The sequence below is a fragment of the Doryrhamphus excisus genome, chromosome 22 (genome assembly GCF_030265055.1).
Source record: "Doryrhamphus excisus isolate RoL2022-K1 chromosome 22, RoL_Dexc_1.0, whole genome shotgun sequence".
Taxonomy (NCBI): domain Eukaryota; kingdom Metazoa; phylum Chordata; class Actinopteri; order Syngnathiformes; family Syngnathidae; genus Doryrhamphus; species Doryrhamphus excisus.
In genome coordinates, this window is record NC_080487.1 from 1,964,275 (window position 1) to 1,983,279 (window position 19,005).

Here is a 19,005-nt window from a genome sequence, read left to right on the forward strand (position 1 = left end):
GCTCCGGGCTACGTTGCAGGAAATATGAGCTGCTGGTGCAGAGTAGCCTTCATTTCTTGGTCCGTTTGATGTTAATTGGGGACTCAACAGGCCGCCCAATTATTACATTGCAGACATTTTTCCAAGCACACCAGACATCTAGATTTGCAATTTTTTACTCTTTGAAATAGATAGATGAAGACTATACTTTATTGCATGGGCACCCCCCCCCCAACAATCCTTCTGGTTCAATGACTAGTTCAATTCAGCTTTGTTTGGATAAAGGACACACCTAGTGTTTTTATTCAATTCCCATTGCAGTCACGATGGTGTACCAAACCCATAGTAGCATAGTAGTGCTTCTCTGTGGACCAATCAAAGGGCTGCTAACGGTCAAGCTCTGTCCTTTAGATGCCGTACCCCAGTACGGAAATTTCCGTGCCAAGGAGGAGAAAACAATAAAATATACAAATGTGCCCCCGCGACCACACAAGGTGCCTGCAAGCCTGCTGTTCATTCTGGTTATCGCTTAATAATTATGCATAAATGAATATAATGCAAATATAAAATGTGACTTAACATTTTGTTAATGGCTGCATGGTAGTAAAGTGGTTAGCGCGCAGGCCTGTTTGCATGTTTTCTCCGGGTACTCCGGTTTCCTACCACATTCCAAAAACATGCTAGGTCAGGGGTCTCAAACTCATGGCCCGCGGGACACTAGTTTGAGGCCCCCGCCTTGATATGAAGGTTTAATTTGTTAATTTGTTTCATTTGTTTTTTGATTTGCTTATTTATTTTTACATCTTATTTTGTGTTGAAAAATAAAAATTAGCATAAAACATTTATTTAATAATTTAATAATAGATAAAAATTAATTTGTTAATTTGTTTAATTTGTTTTTTGATTTGCTTATTTATTTTTCCATCTTATTTTGTGTTGAAAAATAAAAATTAACATTAAACATTTATTTAATAATTTAATAATAGATAAAAATTAATTTGCTAATTTGTTTAATTTGTTTTTTGATTTGCTTATTTATTTTTCCATCTTATTTTGTGTCAAAAAATAAAAATTAACATTAAATATTTATTTAATAATTTAATAATAAATAAAAATTAATTTTTATTTATTTTCTCCGGGTTCTTTCCTCCCCAATTCCAAAAAATTTGGTTAATTGGCGACTCCAAATTGTCCATAGGTGCCCTGTGATTGGCTGGCTCCTCAAGTCAGCTGGGATAGGCTCCAGCATGTGAGGATAAGCAGCATATAAAATAGATGGAAGAAGATGAAAAAAACATTGGAGACAATTATTCTAGATCTATTTTGTGCATTTTTCTTCACCAAACGTTCTGCTCTGTGTCTCATCCTCAGAAGTTGATATCACAGACGTTAATCAGGCATTTGAAAAATCTCTCAAACGAATCTGATATTTATGCCAGTATTTATGTCCCAGGGGTGTCACGTCCTATGTATCCACTCGGCCGCGAGGCAGAGGACAGGAAGAGGATGACGGAGGATCAGATCGGCCTTCATCACCTGGACAGGGAGCGGGAGCGGGAGCTTATCATTAGGTACTTTTCAATTCACCAACACCAAAGCATGAATGAACGCTTCTAGACGTACATGCCCCCCCCCCCCCTTTTCAACAGATAAATGACTCTTCTTTTATTCTACATCTTTTGGGCTGAGGCTTTCTGTCTCTTCACTCATTCCATTTACTTCACTCAGCCTTTGATGTTGTGTTGCCGTACCCCCCCCATCCCACCCCATCACCCCCCCAACACACACGATCTTCCTCGTGGTTCTTTTTCTCTCAGATGAGCTGCCATGCATTAATGTTATGGCCACTATTACAAATGTATCTGAAGTATCAGGCTCGTATTATGTAGCCCTATTACCGTAAAAAAAAAAAAAAACGAGAATTCATAGACCAGTGCCCAAGATGACGGCCGCTGTCACACGTCCTTTTCTTGTTGATTATAATGGTTGTCGTGGTAATGAAGATCACAAGAGGCGATAATGATCATAATGGCGATCGTGACAACAGGAAGAGAGATCATTAGGATAATGACGAAAGTTCTTCTGTTGGAAAAGGGACAGCAAGGATCACGTGGAGTTTGCCAGGATTCACCCGTCGAGTGGTTGCCATGGCGACCTGACATCTCACCTCTTGGTGCCTGGAGGCGCGAGCCAGCTGGGGGCCGACGCTGCTGCACACGCTCACCACCACTGGATGCAGAGGACAGGAAGTCCCTCTCTCTGGATGGGGCATTCGTATGGTGAGTCCAATTCATATTCATATTCATATAGTGATGCTAATGTCATCATTTGTGTCATAATTGCTGGAGCCTATCCCAGCTGTCTTCGGGCAAGAGGCAGGGCACACCATAAAAAGTCTAAAGATAAAATATGAATAATAGAAACTAGAGTAGGGCTGCACGGTGGTCATGTGGTTTGCACGCAGACTGTGATTGGCTGGCCACCAGTCCAGGGTGTACCCCGCCTCTCGCCCCAAGACAGCTGGGATAGGCTCCAGCAAGCCCTGCGACCTTCGTGAGGAAAAAGCGGTAGAAAATGAATGAATGAATTATTATTATTAACAACAGGGGCTGCACGGCTGTCAAGTGGTTAGCCCGCAGGCCTCACAGCTCGGAGACCCGAGTTCAATTCCACCCTCGGCCATCTCTGTGGAGTTTGCACGTTCTTCCTGCGCATGTGTGGGTTTTCTCCGGGTACTCCGGTTTCCTCCCACATTCCAAAAACATGCTAGGTTAATTAGCGACTCCAAATTGTCCATAGGTATGAATGTGACAGCTGGGATAGGCTCCAGCACCCCTGCGACCCTCGTGAGGATTACCGGTAGAAAATGAATGAATGAATGTCTCTTATTATGTCTACCATGTTGGGCAATCAAGTATAAAAGTGATTATAGGGTTGTTACTTCAAGTCTAGAGGGCTCTTATACTGTTAAAAAACATATTTATATAAGTTCATAAACAGTTTTTTTTTGCTCTAATTTCCAAAATTATAAATAAGGAATCCTACTTCAGGGCGGCAGGGCGGTCGAGTGGTTAGCGCGCAGACCTCACAGCTAGGAGGACCAGGGTTCGATTCCACCCTCGGCCATCTCTGTGTGGAGTCTGCATGTTCTCTGCGTGGGTTCTCTCTGGGTACTCCGGTTTCCTCCCACATTCCAAAAACATGCTAGGTTAATTAGCCACTCCAAATTGTCCATAGGTATGAATGTGAGTGTGAATGGTTGTTTGTCTATATGTGCCCTGATTGGCTGGCCACCAGTCCAGGGTGTATGCCCTAAGACAGCTGGGATAGGCTCCAGCACCCCCACGACCTCGTGAGGATAAGCGATAGAAAATGAATGAATGAATGAAACTAGAGTAGTAGGACATTAGGACAACAAATCCTGTCTGATTAATATATTATATCATATATGAATATTTCAAGTTTTCATAATATCGTTTATTTTGGCCGATGAAAGACCCCCCCTAATCTTTAGTAAAAATGTTGCTCAACTCTGACTCTCGCCCTCTCCGCTCCAGGTCTAAACCACGTGGGTATGGGTGCCAGCTTCCCTACAGGTTTACCCAGCCCTTTGCCGCCTGTGCTTGGTTCACTGAGCCAAGACCCCAACTCCCCGCTGATGGTTCTTCCCACGGAGCCTGGGTCTCATCATCACCTTGGTACATCCCAGTACACATACATGAGCGAACACCATGCACTCGCAGCCCCCCCCCCCCCTCCTCTTTTCTCCATTTGCTGGATCTGAACTGCTGCCATTTCTCTCCCAGAGTTTTAGTATCATTGGCTAATCATAATATAATGCTCAACTAAGTCCTTCTGTCAGTGGGAGCGTGTTTTATAGCTTCGTTAATAGGAGCAGCTATTTCCATTGCCCTCAGCCACATGGGCCCGGCATTATGAAAACCATTTTAAGTGACGTTCATCTCTCTTGTGACAGGGCTCTGGCTGGTGTGTGTGTGGTGTGTGTGTGTGTGTGTGTCTAAAGTTAGTTGTGTCGTCATGTCTGGAACAACACTAGACATCGCTCAGCGCTAAGCCTTGTGTTTTACATCTCGCCGTGCTGGAGAAGGAGTTTGTGTGTGTGTGTGTGTGTGTGTGTGTGAATGCTTCTTTGCAAACAGGCTGTGAAATTTAATTATCTCCCGCCTCCCTTGCTTTGCTCCGTGGGAGTTCCTGCAGAGAAGGGAAGTGCATCCACTGAACCCTTCCCCTGGGAAACATTAGCCCACTCAGGCTAATCTCACAGAACAAAGGTTCCCAGTGACAAAGCAGTCAAGGAGGCATATACTATGTGTGTATGTGTGTGTGTGTGTGTGTGTGTGTGTATTTTATATGAGTGCAGGGTGGGGCAACACACAGGAACACAGAATCTGTGATAGTCGGGGAAAAAGCAAGAGAATGGAGGTTGTGGAGCGTAGTGTTTTTGGGGAAGATGGCCTCGGCCACAAAGACGCACAAAGACAACCTTTGTGACACACTTCTTTTCATGTCTTTGTTACGGTTCTCTGTCTTTGTTACGGTTCTCTGTGGATGCTGCTTGTTCCGCCATAAAGCAACAACTACCTTCTGCTTTCAAGTCAATCTCAAGCCTCTCTCTCTCTCTCTCTCTCTCTCTCGCTCTCTCGCTTTTGTCCGCCCTTCCAGACATTTTAGAGCAATCCAGTCTGTGGCCCCCCGTGTACGGAAGCCGGCGGGCCCCCCCTCACCTGCAGCATCACCCTGTCTACTCGCGCTCCTCTTTCTTACGGCAACAGGAACTTTACGCCCTGCAACAGCACCGGGCCATGGAGCACTTGCAGCGCCATTCCCTGGGACAGGTACAACTAAATTATTATTATTATTTTTTTTGATGGGGGGGGGGGTAGATTTTACAATATTGAAGTAAACTAAATATTCCCTTTATATAGTTCACACCAATAGCTATCAGGGGCATGCCGCCAATAAGCAGGGCTATAATTAGTACTTGTAAGGACATTTTAACCAATCAGAAGGCAGCATAGTTACTTCTAAATATAGTACTTTCATGTTGCAATGAATAGAAATCAAAAATAATAACCCTGATATATAACTTATTATAATAAGTTATATAACAACTTGTTATATAGCTTGGGGCTGCACCGTGGTCGAGTGGTTAGCACGCAGACCTCACAGCTAGGAGACCAGGGTTCAATTCCTCCCACATTCCAAAAACATGCTAGGTTAATTGGCCACTCCAAATTGTCCATAGGTATGAATGTGAGTGTGAATGGTTGTTTGTCTATATGTGCCCTGTGATTGGCTGGCCACCAGTCCAGGGTGTACCCCGCCTCTCGTCCCGAAGACAGCTGGGATAGGCTCCAGCACCCCCACGATCCCTGTGAGGATAAGCGGTAGAAAATGAATGAACTTCCATAGTGGCTGCACGGTGGACGAGTGGTTATCGCGTAGGCCTCACAGCTAGGAGACCCGAGTTCAATTCCACCCTCGGCCATCTCTGTGTGGAGTTTGCATGTTCTCCCCGTGCATGCGTGGGTTTTCTCCGGGTATTCCGGTTTTCTCCCACATTCCAAAAACATGCTAGGTTAATTAGCGACTCCAAATTGTCCAAAAATGAATGTGAGTGTGAATGGTTGTTTGTCTATATGTGCCCTGTGATTGGCTGGCCACCAGTCCAGGGTGTACCCCTCCTCTCACCCAAAGACAGCTGGGATAGGCTCCAGCACCCCCACGACCCTCGTGAGGAAAAAGCGGTAGAAAATGAATGAATGAATTATTAACAACAGGGGCTGCACGGCTGTCAAGTGGTTAGCCCGCAGGCCTCGCAGCTAGGAGACCCGAGTTCAATTCCACCCTCGGCCATCTGTGTGTGGAGTTTGCATGTTCTCCCCGTGCATGCGTGGGTTTTCTCCGGGTACTCCGGTTTCCTCCCACATTCCAAAAACATGCTAGGTTAATTAGCCACTCCAAATTGTCCATAGGTATGAATGTGAGTGTGAATGGTTGTTTGTCTATATGTGCCCTGTGATTGGCTGGCCACCAGTCCAGGGTGTACCCCGCCTCTCGTCCCGAAGACAGCTGGGATAGGCTCCAGCACCCCTTGTGAGGAAAAAGCGGTAGAAAATGAATGAATGCATGAATAACATGTCTTGAACATTCGGGTGGATTTGGTGGAATGTGTTTATGATAATGTCTTCCTTGATTAATATTTCATATCCATTATTTGTGTTCTCAACAGCGGAAACACGAAGACCACGCCACGACGGTTGAAGGCACCCCATCCGCCTTGAGAACCCCCTCGTCATCCTCTTCTTCCACCGCATCCTCTCACGTGGCCAAACCCTTCTCGCACACCCCTCCCCCACCAAAGACATCCACCCCTTCGCCGGGACTGTGCCCCAGCAGTCGCCAGTCACCCTGCTACCATTCCCCGTCCAGGCGACCGCACCCGCCAAATCTGCTGACTCCCGCCCCGAGTCCGGCGGCGGCGGCCCCACGATCGCCGGCGCTCAGCCCCGTGCCGTCACTTCTGCCCAAAGGTCTGGAGAGAAGCAGCGACAGGGGGGAAGGGCAACCACCGCAGGACTACCCACAATCCTTAGAGCCCGGTGAGTGGGAATGTTAACGATGAGGTACTGCAGGTACACTAATGGTGATACTGCAGGTACACTAATGGTGATACTGCAGGTACACTAATGGTGATACTGCAGGTACACCACCCTGCTAGTCACGCTAGGAAAAAGCCCATGTTGGATACTCACATACAAAACAGTTATCTTGTCGCCTATCTTCCTGCTGGAAAATGTTGAGTGAATTGACTTGTGATGCAGCACCCTCTTCTACAGCCTGGACTGATGGCCAGCCAATCACAGGGCACATATAGACAAACAACCATTCACACTCACATTCATACCTATGGACAATTTGGAGTGGCTAATTAACCTAGCATGTTTTTGGAATGTGGGAGGAAACCGGAGTACCCGGAAGAAAACCCACGCGTGCGCGGGGGGAACAGGCAAACTTCACACAGCGGGTGGAATTGAACCCTGGTCTCCTAGCTGTGAGGTCTGCGCGCTAACCACTCGTCCACCATGCAGCCCGCATCTACTGTATATTGACAAAAGTACTGAGACACTAATAAAAACTGGAGGTCCAGTGGTTAGAACGAAGACCTCACAGCTGAGGAGACCAGGGTTCAATTCCACCCTCGGCCATCTCTGTGTGGAGTTTGCATGTTCTCCCCGTGGTTTTTTTTCCGGGTACTCCGGTTTCCTCCCACATTCCAAAAACATGCTAGGTTAATTAGCCACTCCAAATTGTCCATAGGTATGAATGTGAGTGTGAATGGTTGTTTGTCTATATGTGCCCTGTGATTGGCTGGCCACCAGTCTCTCGCCTGAAGACAGCTGGGATAGGCTCCAGCACCCATGCGACCCTCGTGAGGAAAAAGCGGTCGAAAATGAATGAATAAATTGGAACTCGAACTGAATTGAGCAACAATACAAGCTAAAGATGGCTAGCGGTGGGCTAAATCATTGAGGTCAGAGAAAGCATATGGCCCCCCTCAGTAATGTGTGAGACCCGCACTCCTTACCCTTCAGGAGTCCTTGAGAAGTGCAGGCGGACGGATATGCATTCATCTGGCTGCATTGTCAAGGGGGAGGGGGGACGCCATCAATAAAAGGAGCGCTTGTGTGACAGGGCCGGTGCCGCAATCACAGGGAAATGGCAGGGTGTCATCAATATCCCGCACGCACGCACGCACGCACATAGTGTATTGAATACAGTACACATTCACACACCGTTCCGTCTGCACCCCCCCACCCCCCCACCCCGCCGTCAGTGTATTATGCCAACTTTAATCACATTCTTCATCCTGTCTGCCGCCACTGAATGGTCATACGTTTCAAAGACAACAGATGTTTCGATGTTCGATTCCTTGTAAATATTCATCACGGCCCATCGTGGCAAAAGTTTCATTTTCTCTTTCTGCTATTTTTTTTTTTTTCCCAGACTTGCCACCGGTGTACGCCTTCCCTCAACTCGCCATGGCGTTCAAGGCCGGGCCCTTGCCGCCTCAAGCTCGCTTGGCTGAACAAGCATCACAGAAAGCGGAGCGAGCGGAGGAGCCCGAGTCCAAATCTCTGCAGCCTCGCCCCCACGTCCCACCTCTCACTAAAGACGAGACCAGGAGGGGAGAAGTGGAGAGAGACTGTGAAGTGGTGGAATCCCGAGAAGAAAAGGAGGAGGAACGTCGGGGGGAAATGAACGGATGCTTTGTTTTAGAGCCTGAGAGGACTAATTCTGGAATTCTGCCGTGCCCTTCCCCATCTTCTGTCCTGATTCCAACCAACATTGCCACGGGCGCAGGCAAAGCCCTAAAGCGGCCTGAGCTATCCAAAGAACACGAGGATGAGGAGCAATGTGGAAAAGAGGAAGATGGAGTAGAAAAAACAGCGTGTGGACCAACAGAATCCACCAAATTAGTAGAACATGCAGACGAGAAGGAGGACGACGACAAACATGAAGAATTGGTTGTAGATGACGAAGATGAAGAAGCCATTGAGAGGACTCTGCATGAAGCTGATCCCACATGCTCTCCATCTCCATCTCCATCTCCATGCACCACGGACCTCCAAGGCGCCTACATGTGGAGCCTGGAGCTTCTCATCGCCGCCGCTCTGTGCGCCACCCGAGATGCCTCGCACCCACCTGCGCCCGCAACCCGGGCACCCAGCCCTGCGGTACACCACGGCATGGAGATCCTGGGAGAACTGGCCGAGCTGGAGATTCAGCAGAGGAGTCTGGAGAGCAAAGCGATGGAAGATGAAGGTAACCGTTCCGTTCTCGTTTAATGCGCCCTTTTAAAAATATAATTGGAGAGAAATGGACAAACGAGCTGGGTTTTTGAATGGAGTTTGCCCTCACACACACACAAACACACACACACACACACACACTCCAGCATGTCCCCCAGGCTCTGGTGTCTTGCGTTGCTAATTAGACCCTTTCCTTTTAAACACTTCTCCTGTAAGCGCTCCTATTTTCCCCTTGTCCCTCTGAGAGAAAGTGTTTTTATTTATGCCAGCATCTGCGTGTGTGTGTGTGTGTGTGTGCGTGTGTGTGTGTGTGTATAAGCTGTTAAGTAATCCCAGATGAATCCCTGCTCTCTTCCATCAGACTCTCCGTGTCTCCCCACCAGGCTGTTTCCCGCCTCTCTTCTTCTTTTTATTCTTTCTACTTTTACCACCTTTTTTTTAATGAAACCATTGTAATCTTGTACATAAATGCTGCCTTTTGTTGATAGAATTAATACAATATGTGTAAAAATCACCCGTAAGTCGCCCGTTTGCATGTGTGTGTGTGTGCATCGTTTACACGTGCGCACATGCTTTGCATATGTAATAATACGTGTGAATACATGTGAAATCAATAGATCCTAAAACCCTCCTCGAATGGCAACACATTTTATTTTAAAGCTGCTGCGGGTTCCCCCGGTGGAATGTTATTAATACCGCTGATGGCATTTTTTTTTTTTTTGTCATGGTGACCGTGTTTGGGAGATGAAAACGATTCTCAGGCAGATGCATTCACGCTGCTCTTCGGTGCGGAAGAATATCTCCGACGTTTGCCGCAGATTGCAATTACAGATTAAGGAGGAATCAAGAGATACCTTCTCCTCGGTAGAAATTAGCACCGTTTCTCAGACAGACGAGCTTTATATCTTCCTTCATAGTTTTCTTTTATATTAAAATTATTAACCAGACTTTTCTTCTGCAGTTTTTTCTTTCTGAAATATATCTTTTTATCTTTCTTATTATGTGAAATTTGAGAGTTTTCTGGCAACGTTCAGTCTAGTAAAGTACTCCTTATGCATTATATATATATATATATATGGACCCAAATATTCCAATTGTATTTGGTATATTTGCTCAAACGGAAAGAATTGAACAGGGATGGAATATTCCTTTAACCAATCCGATTTAGGTATCTTGTACCCGCTTCTTTGTGGTGTTTTTCTTCTTCTGTTGTTTATTGGCGGTTGGCAAGCAGCTTTCGTGTGCATTAGCGCCATCTGTGGAACAGAATCTAAACCCTTCTATACTTTATTCACAAGTCCAGTTTTATTTAAAAAAAAAGAAAATATGTATCAATATATAAAACATGTCCCAAGTTTAATTATAAAATATTAGCAAGATTGAATTTGATCTTTTCCTGTTTAAATTCATCCCGGGTGCGTTCTTGACGTAACACGCAGATCCAGACGTTCTTCCGTTTTTAAAATGGAGGCCAGCAATCGGCACTGGAATGCTAAGCAAAGTTTGGTTTTGATTCAAACTAAATTCCAAGACTGGACAGACGGAAAACTGACAATACGGAGTTATTCCAACAAGTGAAAGAAAAACTCGGGGGAAGCCGTTATCACGTGATGTTGATGTTTACGTTTTACCGCACATGACCCGTTGACTATTCCGGTTGATTTTCACGGCGCATGTAAGACAAGAGATTGGAATATTTCTTTCCATGGATACCATTGTTTCCCGAAAGGTCATTTGGAAAGAGAAAAACGTGGCTACTGTGGAGTGTCTGTGGTGTAAAGACTGGCATAGCAATGTAACATTGGTCCGTGTGGCAACACCTGCCTTGTTCCACTGATAGACTTATTGATGCACGTGTGAGGTCGTGGTGACATTTTGTAACATTTTTGGTTAGTGGTGTGCCACAAGATTTTTCCAATGTAAAAAAAAAAAGTGCCGTGGCTCAAAAAAGGTTGAAAAACACTGCATTAGCAAATAGCATAGCATGCATGATGACCAGTTTGTAGGCTACAATTTCCTAAAAAGTATAAAAACAAAGAAGAACGTGTTTTTATGATACGGTACTGTTAAGCGATGCTCCATCTTTGTCCAACCATCACTGCTCTTCTCTCCTCCAAAGGCTGAACTGGCTTCTGTCCATGTCCATAATGAGGAGATGTGGGAGAATAAATGGATAGCTCAATAAACACTTTACCTCTTATTGCTTCCCCTCCCCTTCCTCCGTTCTCCTCCTTCTCCCCTCACGCCTCTTCTCCACGCCACAGCGGAAGCGCTGTAGGTACACACTTAGGTGTGTATTTCATTTTCTATATGGCGCCGTGTGTGCCGTCTCATGAATATTCTGTTTCATCCGCTTGGCGCCGTGACAACGACGAAGCTAATGACGTTGACAGATGTACGGTTCGCTCTCTACATCTCCCTCCGACGCCGCCGTGCGCGCACGTGTTGTTTGTGTGCACGATTAGGCAGGAAGAGCCGTATACATCAAATAAACTACACGGCTAATATCATAAACATCAGCGCTCTTCAAGGCGCGGCTTCATCGCCGGGAGAAATAAATCAGCTCGTGTCGTGTAAGACCGCCATGTACCGTTCTCAATCCGCTGCCATCCGTCTCGCTGCAGGTGAGCGCATGCTGACCTTTGACCTGCACAGTCTGGCAACGCTGGCGGCCGCCCGGGCCTTGGAGATGGGGGGAGTCGCCGCTCAACAATGCCCGATTAGAAAAAGGCTAAACCTGCGCAGGAAGTGCAGCTGGACGCCTCGCCACGAGCCGGTGAGGCTAATGGAATATTTTGTGTTTATGCAAATAAGCAAGACTATTCATGTTTCTGGGAAGGAGTAAAATGTCAAATCAGGTTGTTATGAGATATCTTTATGAAAAAAAAAATATGTCCAAATGTTTATTTTGGTTCCAGCTACACAACCAAAACCTTCATTTGCCTTCCCAATTGAATGAATCATCATTAGGTCAAGCACGCAGGCCTCACAGCTAGAGACCAGGGTTCAATTCCACCCTCGGCCATCTCTGTGTGGAGTCTGCATGTCTCCTCCCACATTCCAAAAACATGCTAGGTTAATTGGCCACTCCAAATTGTCCATAGGTATGAATGTGAGTGTGAATGGTTGTTTGTCTATATGTGCCCTGTGATTGGCTGGCCACCAGTCCAGGGTGTACCCCGCCTCTCGCCCCGAAGACAGCTGGGATAGGCTCCAGCACCCGCCGCAACCCTCGTGAGGAAAAGCGGTAGAAAAATGAATGAATGAATTATTAGGTCAAGCATGCAGACCTCACAGCTAGGAGACCAGGGTTCAATTCCACCCTCGGCCATCTCTGTGTGGAGTTTGGGGTTTTCTCCGGGTACTCCGGTTTCCTCCCACATTCCAAAAACATGCTAGGTTAATTAGCCACTCCAAATTGTCCATAGGTATGAATGTGAGTGTGAATGGTTGTTTGTCTATATGTGCCCTGTGATTGGCTGGCCACCAGTCCAGGGTGTACCCAGACAGCTGGGATAGGCTCCAGCACCCCCCGCAACCCTTGTGAGGAAAAAGCGGTAGAAAATGAATGAATGAATGAATGAATGAATCATTAGGTCAGGAATTGAACCTGTGAGCTTCTGGTTACAGGACAGTCATGATGGTCATTGGCCTGTGCGCTAACACAAGCTGGCTACTTCCCATATTCTTTGACTTTTGAGCTCAGTTTGTGTTCGGCATTTAAATTCCCCTCCCTTGTGTGTGTGTGTGTGTGTGTGTGTGTGTGTGTGTCAGGTGTGCCAAGCGAAGGGCTCCATGGAGACGATGGGAGGGGAGGAGCTAGCCATGCGTGTCCAGCTGGCTGAGCTACAGCGCCGCTACAAAGAGAAACAGAGAGAACTGGCCAAGCTACAGAGGAAACACGACCACCAGTGAGCACACACACACACACACACACACACACACACACCTTGAACACACCTTCAACATCCACGATGCTGTCGTCGCTCCGCAGCCACCTAACACAGTTTGACCAGCAGCTGCCACAAGCCTCCACAGAATTTGTCCTTCTCTCTTTTTAAGTTGAATCTTTCATCTTTCCCCTGCTTCTCTGCAGGAGAGAGGAGACGTCTCGAAGCCCTGCCCGCAGGGGGCCGGGGCGCCCTCGCAAGCGAAAGTCCACCCCCGGCGCGGCAGCTCCAGACTCCTTCAAAAGACTCAGGTGAGGTCCCACGACAGGGCGTCTGCACAATCAGCCTTGATTGGCAAGCTCGGGCTTATTCGGCCTGATTCGTGTTTGTGTTTTTGGTGAAAGGCTTGCTTGATTTTTCAACAAGTTCTTCTTGTTCACATGAATTGATTTAAATGCTGCGAGAGCTCATGATTTGCTTGATTGGCGCTGGGAGGAGCTGCTTGCACACACACACACACACACACACACACACACAGATGCAGAACTATAGACTGATTTTTTATACGAGGAGAAGGTGGTAATGGCGATGAGGCCTTCATTAATCCTCATTAATCACTTTTAATCATATCTATCACTTGCATTGATTACGTCCTGCTTCCTCGTGAACCGTTAGCATACATTAATATAGCTGGGCAAAATCCAGTTATTAGAATGATAAATGACTCGACGCAGGCCACGCCCACTGCAGCACACAAGCAAACATTACGAGGCGCACACACTTCTGCACACACACGCACACACACACACGCGCACACACACACACGCGCGCGCGACAAACACACCCTCAGCATTCAACGCCACTTAATGATGAATGTGTTTTCTCATGTTGCCCCACCTCTGTTAGCATGTGCACCCCTCGCCTTGATAAAATGATTAGACAAACTCAAGGTTTGTCACGGTTACCATTATTAGAAACGCTAATGGGAATGCCAATGAAAGACTTTACTCACTCACACACACACACACACACACACACACACACTCAAGCAGAATTTGTTTAATTGCTAAAGCTGCCTGCTACGTGCCCGAACAGCATTTCTTTTGTTATTAACAAGCGATTTGTTTACTTTTCTAGCACTGGGAGATTTGGGAGCAAAATGATGAAGCAAAAGAGAGAAAATGTTTTTTTTTTACACGGAAATGTGTACAAAAATTTTAATGGATGCCATGCACTGACATCGGAGGAAAAACTTTTTTTTTTTTAATATATATACCGTATTTTCTGGACTATAAGTCACTCCGTAGTATAAGTCGCACAAGGCCAAAAATGCATAATTAGGTAGAAAAAAACATACATAAGTTGCATTTTTTGCAGGTAATTTATTTTCCAAACTACTTTACCAAAACAGACATTACATCCTCTTGGAAGGGAAGTTCTAACGTTAATAAAAGAATAGAGAACAGGCTGAATAGGTGTAAGATATGCTAACACAATGCTTATTCAGCTACACCAAAAATAAACATGAACAGAAAAGGTGTCCAGTGTTTATAGAACATAAAAAGTTTTTTCATTTATAAGTCGCTCTGGAGTATAAGTCGCAGGAACAGCCAACCTATGAAAAAAAGTGTGACTTATAGTCTGGAAAATATGATATATATATATATATATATATATATATATATATATATATATTCATATAGACTGTAACTATGCACTTGTCCAACATAATACATAATATATAACATAATACATAACAATAAGGAGTGGGACAGTCGGACACAACGTTAGCAACACAAGCATAGCTAACATTCGCATTTTAACAGCAGCATCATGCTATTTTAGCTTATTTGCTGAAGAAAATCAAAATGGCATAGCTGACTGATTAGCTTTATTTTAAGACGTGCAGCAAAGCCTGAACACTGACGTCCTGCATGTTGCAGTCCATGCAAATGGAAAAAGACCACAAAGACTTAGTCACGGTATTTACTAGAATAACTCTTAGCTGCAGTATTACAATTTCTCGTATCTTGGCTGAGTTAATGCTGAGGGGGCCAAACCTTCCCTCTGTGGGAATATAGGATTCCCATGCTTCAGACACCAGATGTAAGTGTGTGTGTGTGTGTGTGTGTGTGTGTGTGTGTGTGTGAGTGAAAGAGAGCACACAAAGACGGAAGGAGGTGGTGAGAGAGGTGGTGGAGGAGCGGAGGCGTGGTGGTGTAGTGTTCAATAGATGTTAGTGTTTATCGATCCAACCCCAGAGCTCCGGTCAACGGACAGCCTCCCCGGAGACTGCTTCATCTCGCTCTTTCCCTATACCGACCATCCTCTCGCCGCCCTCCACATCTGACATCATCATCACCCTTTCATGTGGTGATTCAGTGGAATATTTTGTGTATGTGTGCTCTCATCCAAGTTAGAGACGGGGGTCGATGAAGCAAAAGCAGACAATGGAAATTCTACAAATCTACGATATTCTTATTGCTGTGTGTCTTTGACATGTTTTCCAGGACCGGCCTTAATTTACAGGAGGAGGAAAAAAGCAGGAAGAAGCCTGATTTCAGCAGCCTCGGTGCTGCACAGGTCAGTCCCACAGACTCCCTGCTGATGAATTTCTATATAGTCATCAAAAATGGAAAATCTCAGTAATTTGCAGAAGAATCCGATTGAGAAAGGCAGCCGCTATGCAATAAAGCGCCAACGATAAGCATCTGTATCTCTGTTTCTCTTCCACAGTTAAAAGCCAGCTGTAAGCACAGAGGTCGCCCCAGCACCCTGAACTCCCGGCTGGCAAGGCGGGTGACCCATTTGAAGCAGAAGGCTCCATCTGCGGGCGTGCTGCACTGTAGGGGGGCCACGGTAGCAGACGAGGCCCCCAAGAGTCACTTTGGACACGAAGGCAAAGGTGAGGCTTTGTCTGTAGCCTAGCTTCCCAAAGCGGGGTACGTTAATCGTCATGGGGGTTAGGTGAATAAAAATTAACAAGCAATTAGCGCCTAACACTCAACAATTACGAGTACGCCTGAACGCCTCACGGCTCGAGGAGCCCGGAGCAGGAAGGAGACGAGAGCGTCATGCTGTTCATGGCTCTGTGTGCATCACATTAACAAATAAGTTAAAATTATGAATATTGAATATTTCATGTCAATTGGTATTGCAGTTCATCTCCGCATGGTGAAAACCTGTCACTATGATTGGCGATTGACCTGAAAATGAGGCTTTATCATTGGTTGTGTGTATTTTGGATACTTTTAAGAAGGGGGTCGTGGTTGAGGTGGTGGAAACCATGGATAGATTCCAGTCAGATAATGGACACTTCATACTCAAAAAGCAGGAACAAAACCAGCAAACTGCTATCGGTGCTGAGCTAGCTAGTTCTGAGAATGATGCATTCAGGTGCATCCCGTAACAGATACTGCTTTGTCACTACTTTCCCTTCAATTCGGTAATGTGACCATGCATAATACAATTTTTGACCTGAAATTACTATACAAAGAATAGAGCGATTAATTATGTTCAATATTTCAAGTGAATTAATATAAAAATGTTTGGTTTTTTTAAAGTGTGCAGAAGTGAGGGTACATGGCTTCAGGTTCAAATATCTGAAGGGGTACGCCACTGTAAAAAGTTTGAGAAGCACTGGTCTGTAGAATGTCACTAAAGTCAATACACCCCTCACAACTGTAATACTACTGTACTACTGTAATACTTTGTCTACTTAAGGGAGCCTGTTTAGTCGTATACATTTACTAGCCACAAAAAGGTGAGTCAACACAACCATTCTTATTACTATCTTAATGGTAATGGCTTAATTTCATTAATAGTGATAAACGTGGCACGATGCCGTTGACTGTACTAACAATACTGGCCTTTTTTGGTAATGGTTTATTTTCATTTGAACATGCATCAGATTACAATTGAATGCATCACATAATCAGTTCACAGTTCCACACGTCCAAAAGGAGTAGGAGTAAATCCTACCCCTCCATCCCTACATTTGTTCACTTCCTGCTTTCCACAATACAGTTTAAGGTTTTTTTTTGTTTGTTTTTTTTTTATAATGTACCTCATACCGAAGTACACTTAATAGCTGGCAACACACGTGTGTCTTCCCTACAGTCAAGCATGTTGGTGGCAGTGTCATGGTCTGAGTGCACGAGTGCTGCTGACACAGGGGAGTTGCGGTTCAAAAAGCGAACCATGAATTCCAACATGATCTGTAAACATAATAATGCCACTAAAGACACCTCCAAGATGACAAGTGTCTTGCTGAGGAAGGTGAAGGTGACAGATTGGCAAAAGTACGTCTCCAGACCTGAAACCAATTCAGGACCAGTGGATGCCATTGTCATGACAACCACCACCTCTGTGTTGCCATCATTCCAGTAGCAACCTGTACAGAGGATTAAGAGCGCTCGTGCTAAGTTTTGACGCTCATGACGTGAAGAAATGCTCACCATTAATGCTTGTCTTCTGCTGCTGGTCCATCAGATTCGCAACAGGAATGGGAAACCAGTCAGACCATGAAGAAAAAGAGGGGTCGCAAGCCGAAGGTGCTGATGATGGGCTCCGATGCAAACCGAGCTCCTCACAGTCGGGCCTCTGAGAAACAGGAAGTCAGGGCGGAGAAGAGTGACAGCGAGACCCCGGGACACGGTGAGTTCTAAGAATTCCATCACTAAGGAATTATTTCCAAAGGATCATCATGGCTAAAATGGACGTAACGTGGAAGTATCTCCATTTCTAGTTTGGATGAGAGCTCAGAAAGCTTCTGCCAGAAATGGTGGAAGTGTGTGTTGTATGTTGTGTATGTGTGCGTGTGTGTGTGTGTGTGTGTGTGTGTGTGTGTGTGAGCGCACATGGAGCATCCAGCGAGTGAGACGTCTCCCATCATTAGTGGCTTCTTCTCACTTCCAAGCTCATCTGTCACGGTGTTAAAACCGTTAACGACGTGCCACAGGCATGCGATGCCACGCCCATTACCGCACCACCGCCGCAAACAACCCCCCCCACCCCCCTTTCACCCCTAGCACCGTACGGTAACATGAGCTCGCGCTGGCCCTTGTTCAGAATGTCACACCCATGTCCACTGTGCGCCGAGCAGATTCCCTCCTTGGGGGCACCGAACCGAGGGCTCCTCTTTTACGTTTTGGGGTGTTATTTTCATGGAAGAAAGCGACTGACCTTGTGAGCTATAATGACACTGAGATAGCAGTGTGTGTGTAGTGTGTGACCGTGCTAGACTGAGGGAACGTGTCGACAAGCGAGCCATGGGAGTGACAAGTGTGTTGGAGATGTGTCGACATCCGACACGAGCCGTGTAGTCGGTAACACACAGCTGCCAATAACTATCACGTGTGTGTGTGTGTGTGTGTGTGTGTAAATGAAGGACTTGCGTATGTGAACGTATTTGTCTAAATTGGCTTCCCATCACCGCAACCGTACTGAGAATCTCCATTTTAAGCCACGCATTCGCTATACATTCGCTCTTTTTAATGCAAATATTATCATGGCCGCTGAGAATACTTAATAATAATACAGACGCTGAAGGAATATTGAAAGTCACCTGTCAATACGTTCTGTCAAGCGAGTCCCCTCGCCGTAGTTGATGGTGTTTGCATTCAGATCATCGGAAAGCTTATGCGACTGAGCTTATTGATGTTCAGGTGCCACCGAGTTTGAGGAGGACTGCAGCTGCAACAGCGACGAGGGCGCCGGTGACATCAGGATTAGATCACCCTCCAAAGAAGCTCCATCAAACATTACTGGCTCCTTCTCGTCTGGGCTGCACACAAACCATAAAAAAAGGACCAAAAAATTAGGACCTCCAGGTGAGATCCTAAGACGTCGATCATCATCATCATCATCATCGTTCATATGAATGTGAACTCTGACCTCGCTTTCACATTCAGGCCCGGAGAGTGTTCCAAACACGCACAGGAAGCAGTGCACGGCCAACAGCGAACATCCAGGTCACCATGGGGCTCGAAGGGCGTCCCTTCCCGGCTGGGCGGCCTCCTCCTCAGTGGGCTCCAGCTTTGGGGATGGCCGGGAGAACAGCGGGACTCTGACGGCGGAGAACAGGAGTTGCAAGGAAGCAGCAAGGAGGGACTCAGCAGTGCACAGACATCTGGGAAAGGTGAGACTCGTATATTAACTCTTCAAATATTATTATAAATTATTAGATTTATTTTTATTATTATTATAAATATTCAAATATACTTCAAATATTATTATAAATTATTATATTTATTTTATGATTATTATAAATATTCAAATATACTTCAAATATTATTGCACTA

The 19,005-nt window shown here is 45.7% G+C and overlaps 2 protein-coding genes across 7 annotated transcripts in view; one reads left to right on the plus strand and one right to left on the minus strand.

Annotated features, from left to right (window-relative positions):
- bahcc1b (BAH domain and coiled-coil containing 1b) overlaps positions 1-19,005 on the plus strand; it is a 64,479-nt gene that overhangs the window by 38,515 nt on the left and 6,959 nt on the right. For all 4 annotated transcript variants that reach the window (XM_058062558.1, XM_058062560.1, XM_058062557.1 and 1 more), the window contains exons 6-19: positions 1,433-1,550; positions 2,074-2,258; positions 3,537-3,677; positions 4,663-4,835; positions 6,233-6,602; positions 8,008-8,826; positions 11,438-11,589; positions 12,588-12,724; positions 12,910-13,014; positions 15,214-15,286; positions 15,440-15,608; positions 17,195-17,359; positions 18,370-18,534; positions 18,616-18,842. In XM_058062558.1, coding sequence (XP_057918541.1) covers positions 1,433-1,550; positions 2,074-2,258; positions 3,537-3,677; positions 4,663-4,835; positions 6,233-6,602; positions 8,008-8,826; positions 11,438-11,589; positions 12,588-12,724; positions 12,910-13,014; positions 15,214-15,286; positions 15,440-15,608; positions 17,195-17,359; positions 18,370-18,534; positions 18,616-18,842 — 2,999 coding nt within the window. The remainder of the gene's footprint in view (positions 1-1,432; positions 1,551-2,073; positions 2,259-3,536; positions 3,678-4,662; positions 4,836-6,232; positions 6,603-8,007; positions 8,827-11,437; positions 11,590-12,587; positions 12,725-12,909; positions 13,015-15,213; positions 15,287-15,439; positions 15,609-17,194; positions 17,360-18,369; positions 18,535-18,615; positions 18,843-19,005) is intronic.
- faap100 (FA core complex associated protein 100) overlaps positions 14,396-19,005 on the minus strand; it is a 53,943-nt gene continuing 49,333 nt past the window's right edge. For all 3 annotated transcript variants that reach the window (XM_058062563.1, XM_058062564.1, XM_058062562.1), the window contains 3 exons: positions 18,599-18,770; positions 18,270-18,488; positions 14,396-17,305 (listed from right to left, as the gene is read on the minus strand). The gene's annotated coding sequence lies outside the window, so the exon portion shown is untranslated. The remainder of the gene's footprint in view (positions 17,306-18,269; positions 18,489-18,598; positions 18,771-19,005) is intronic.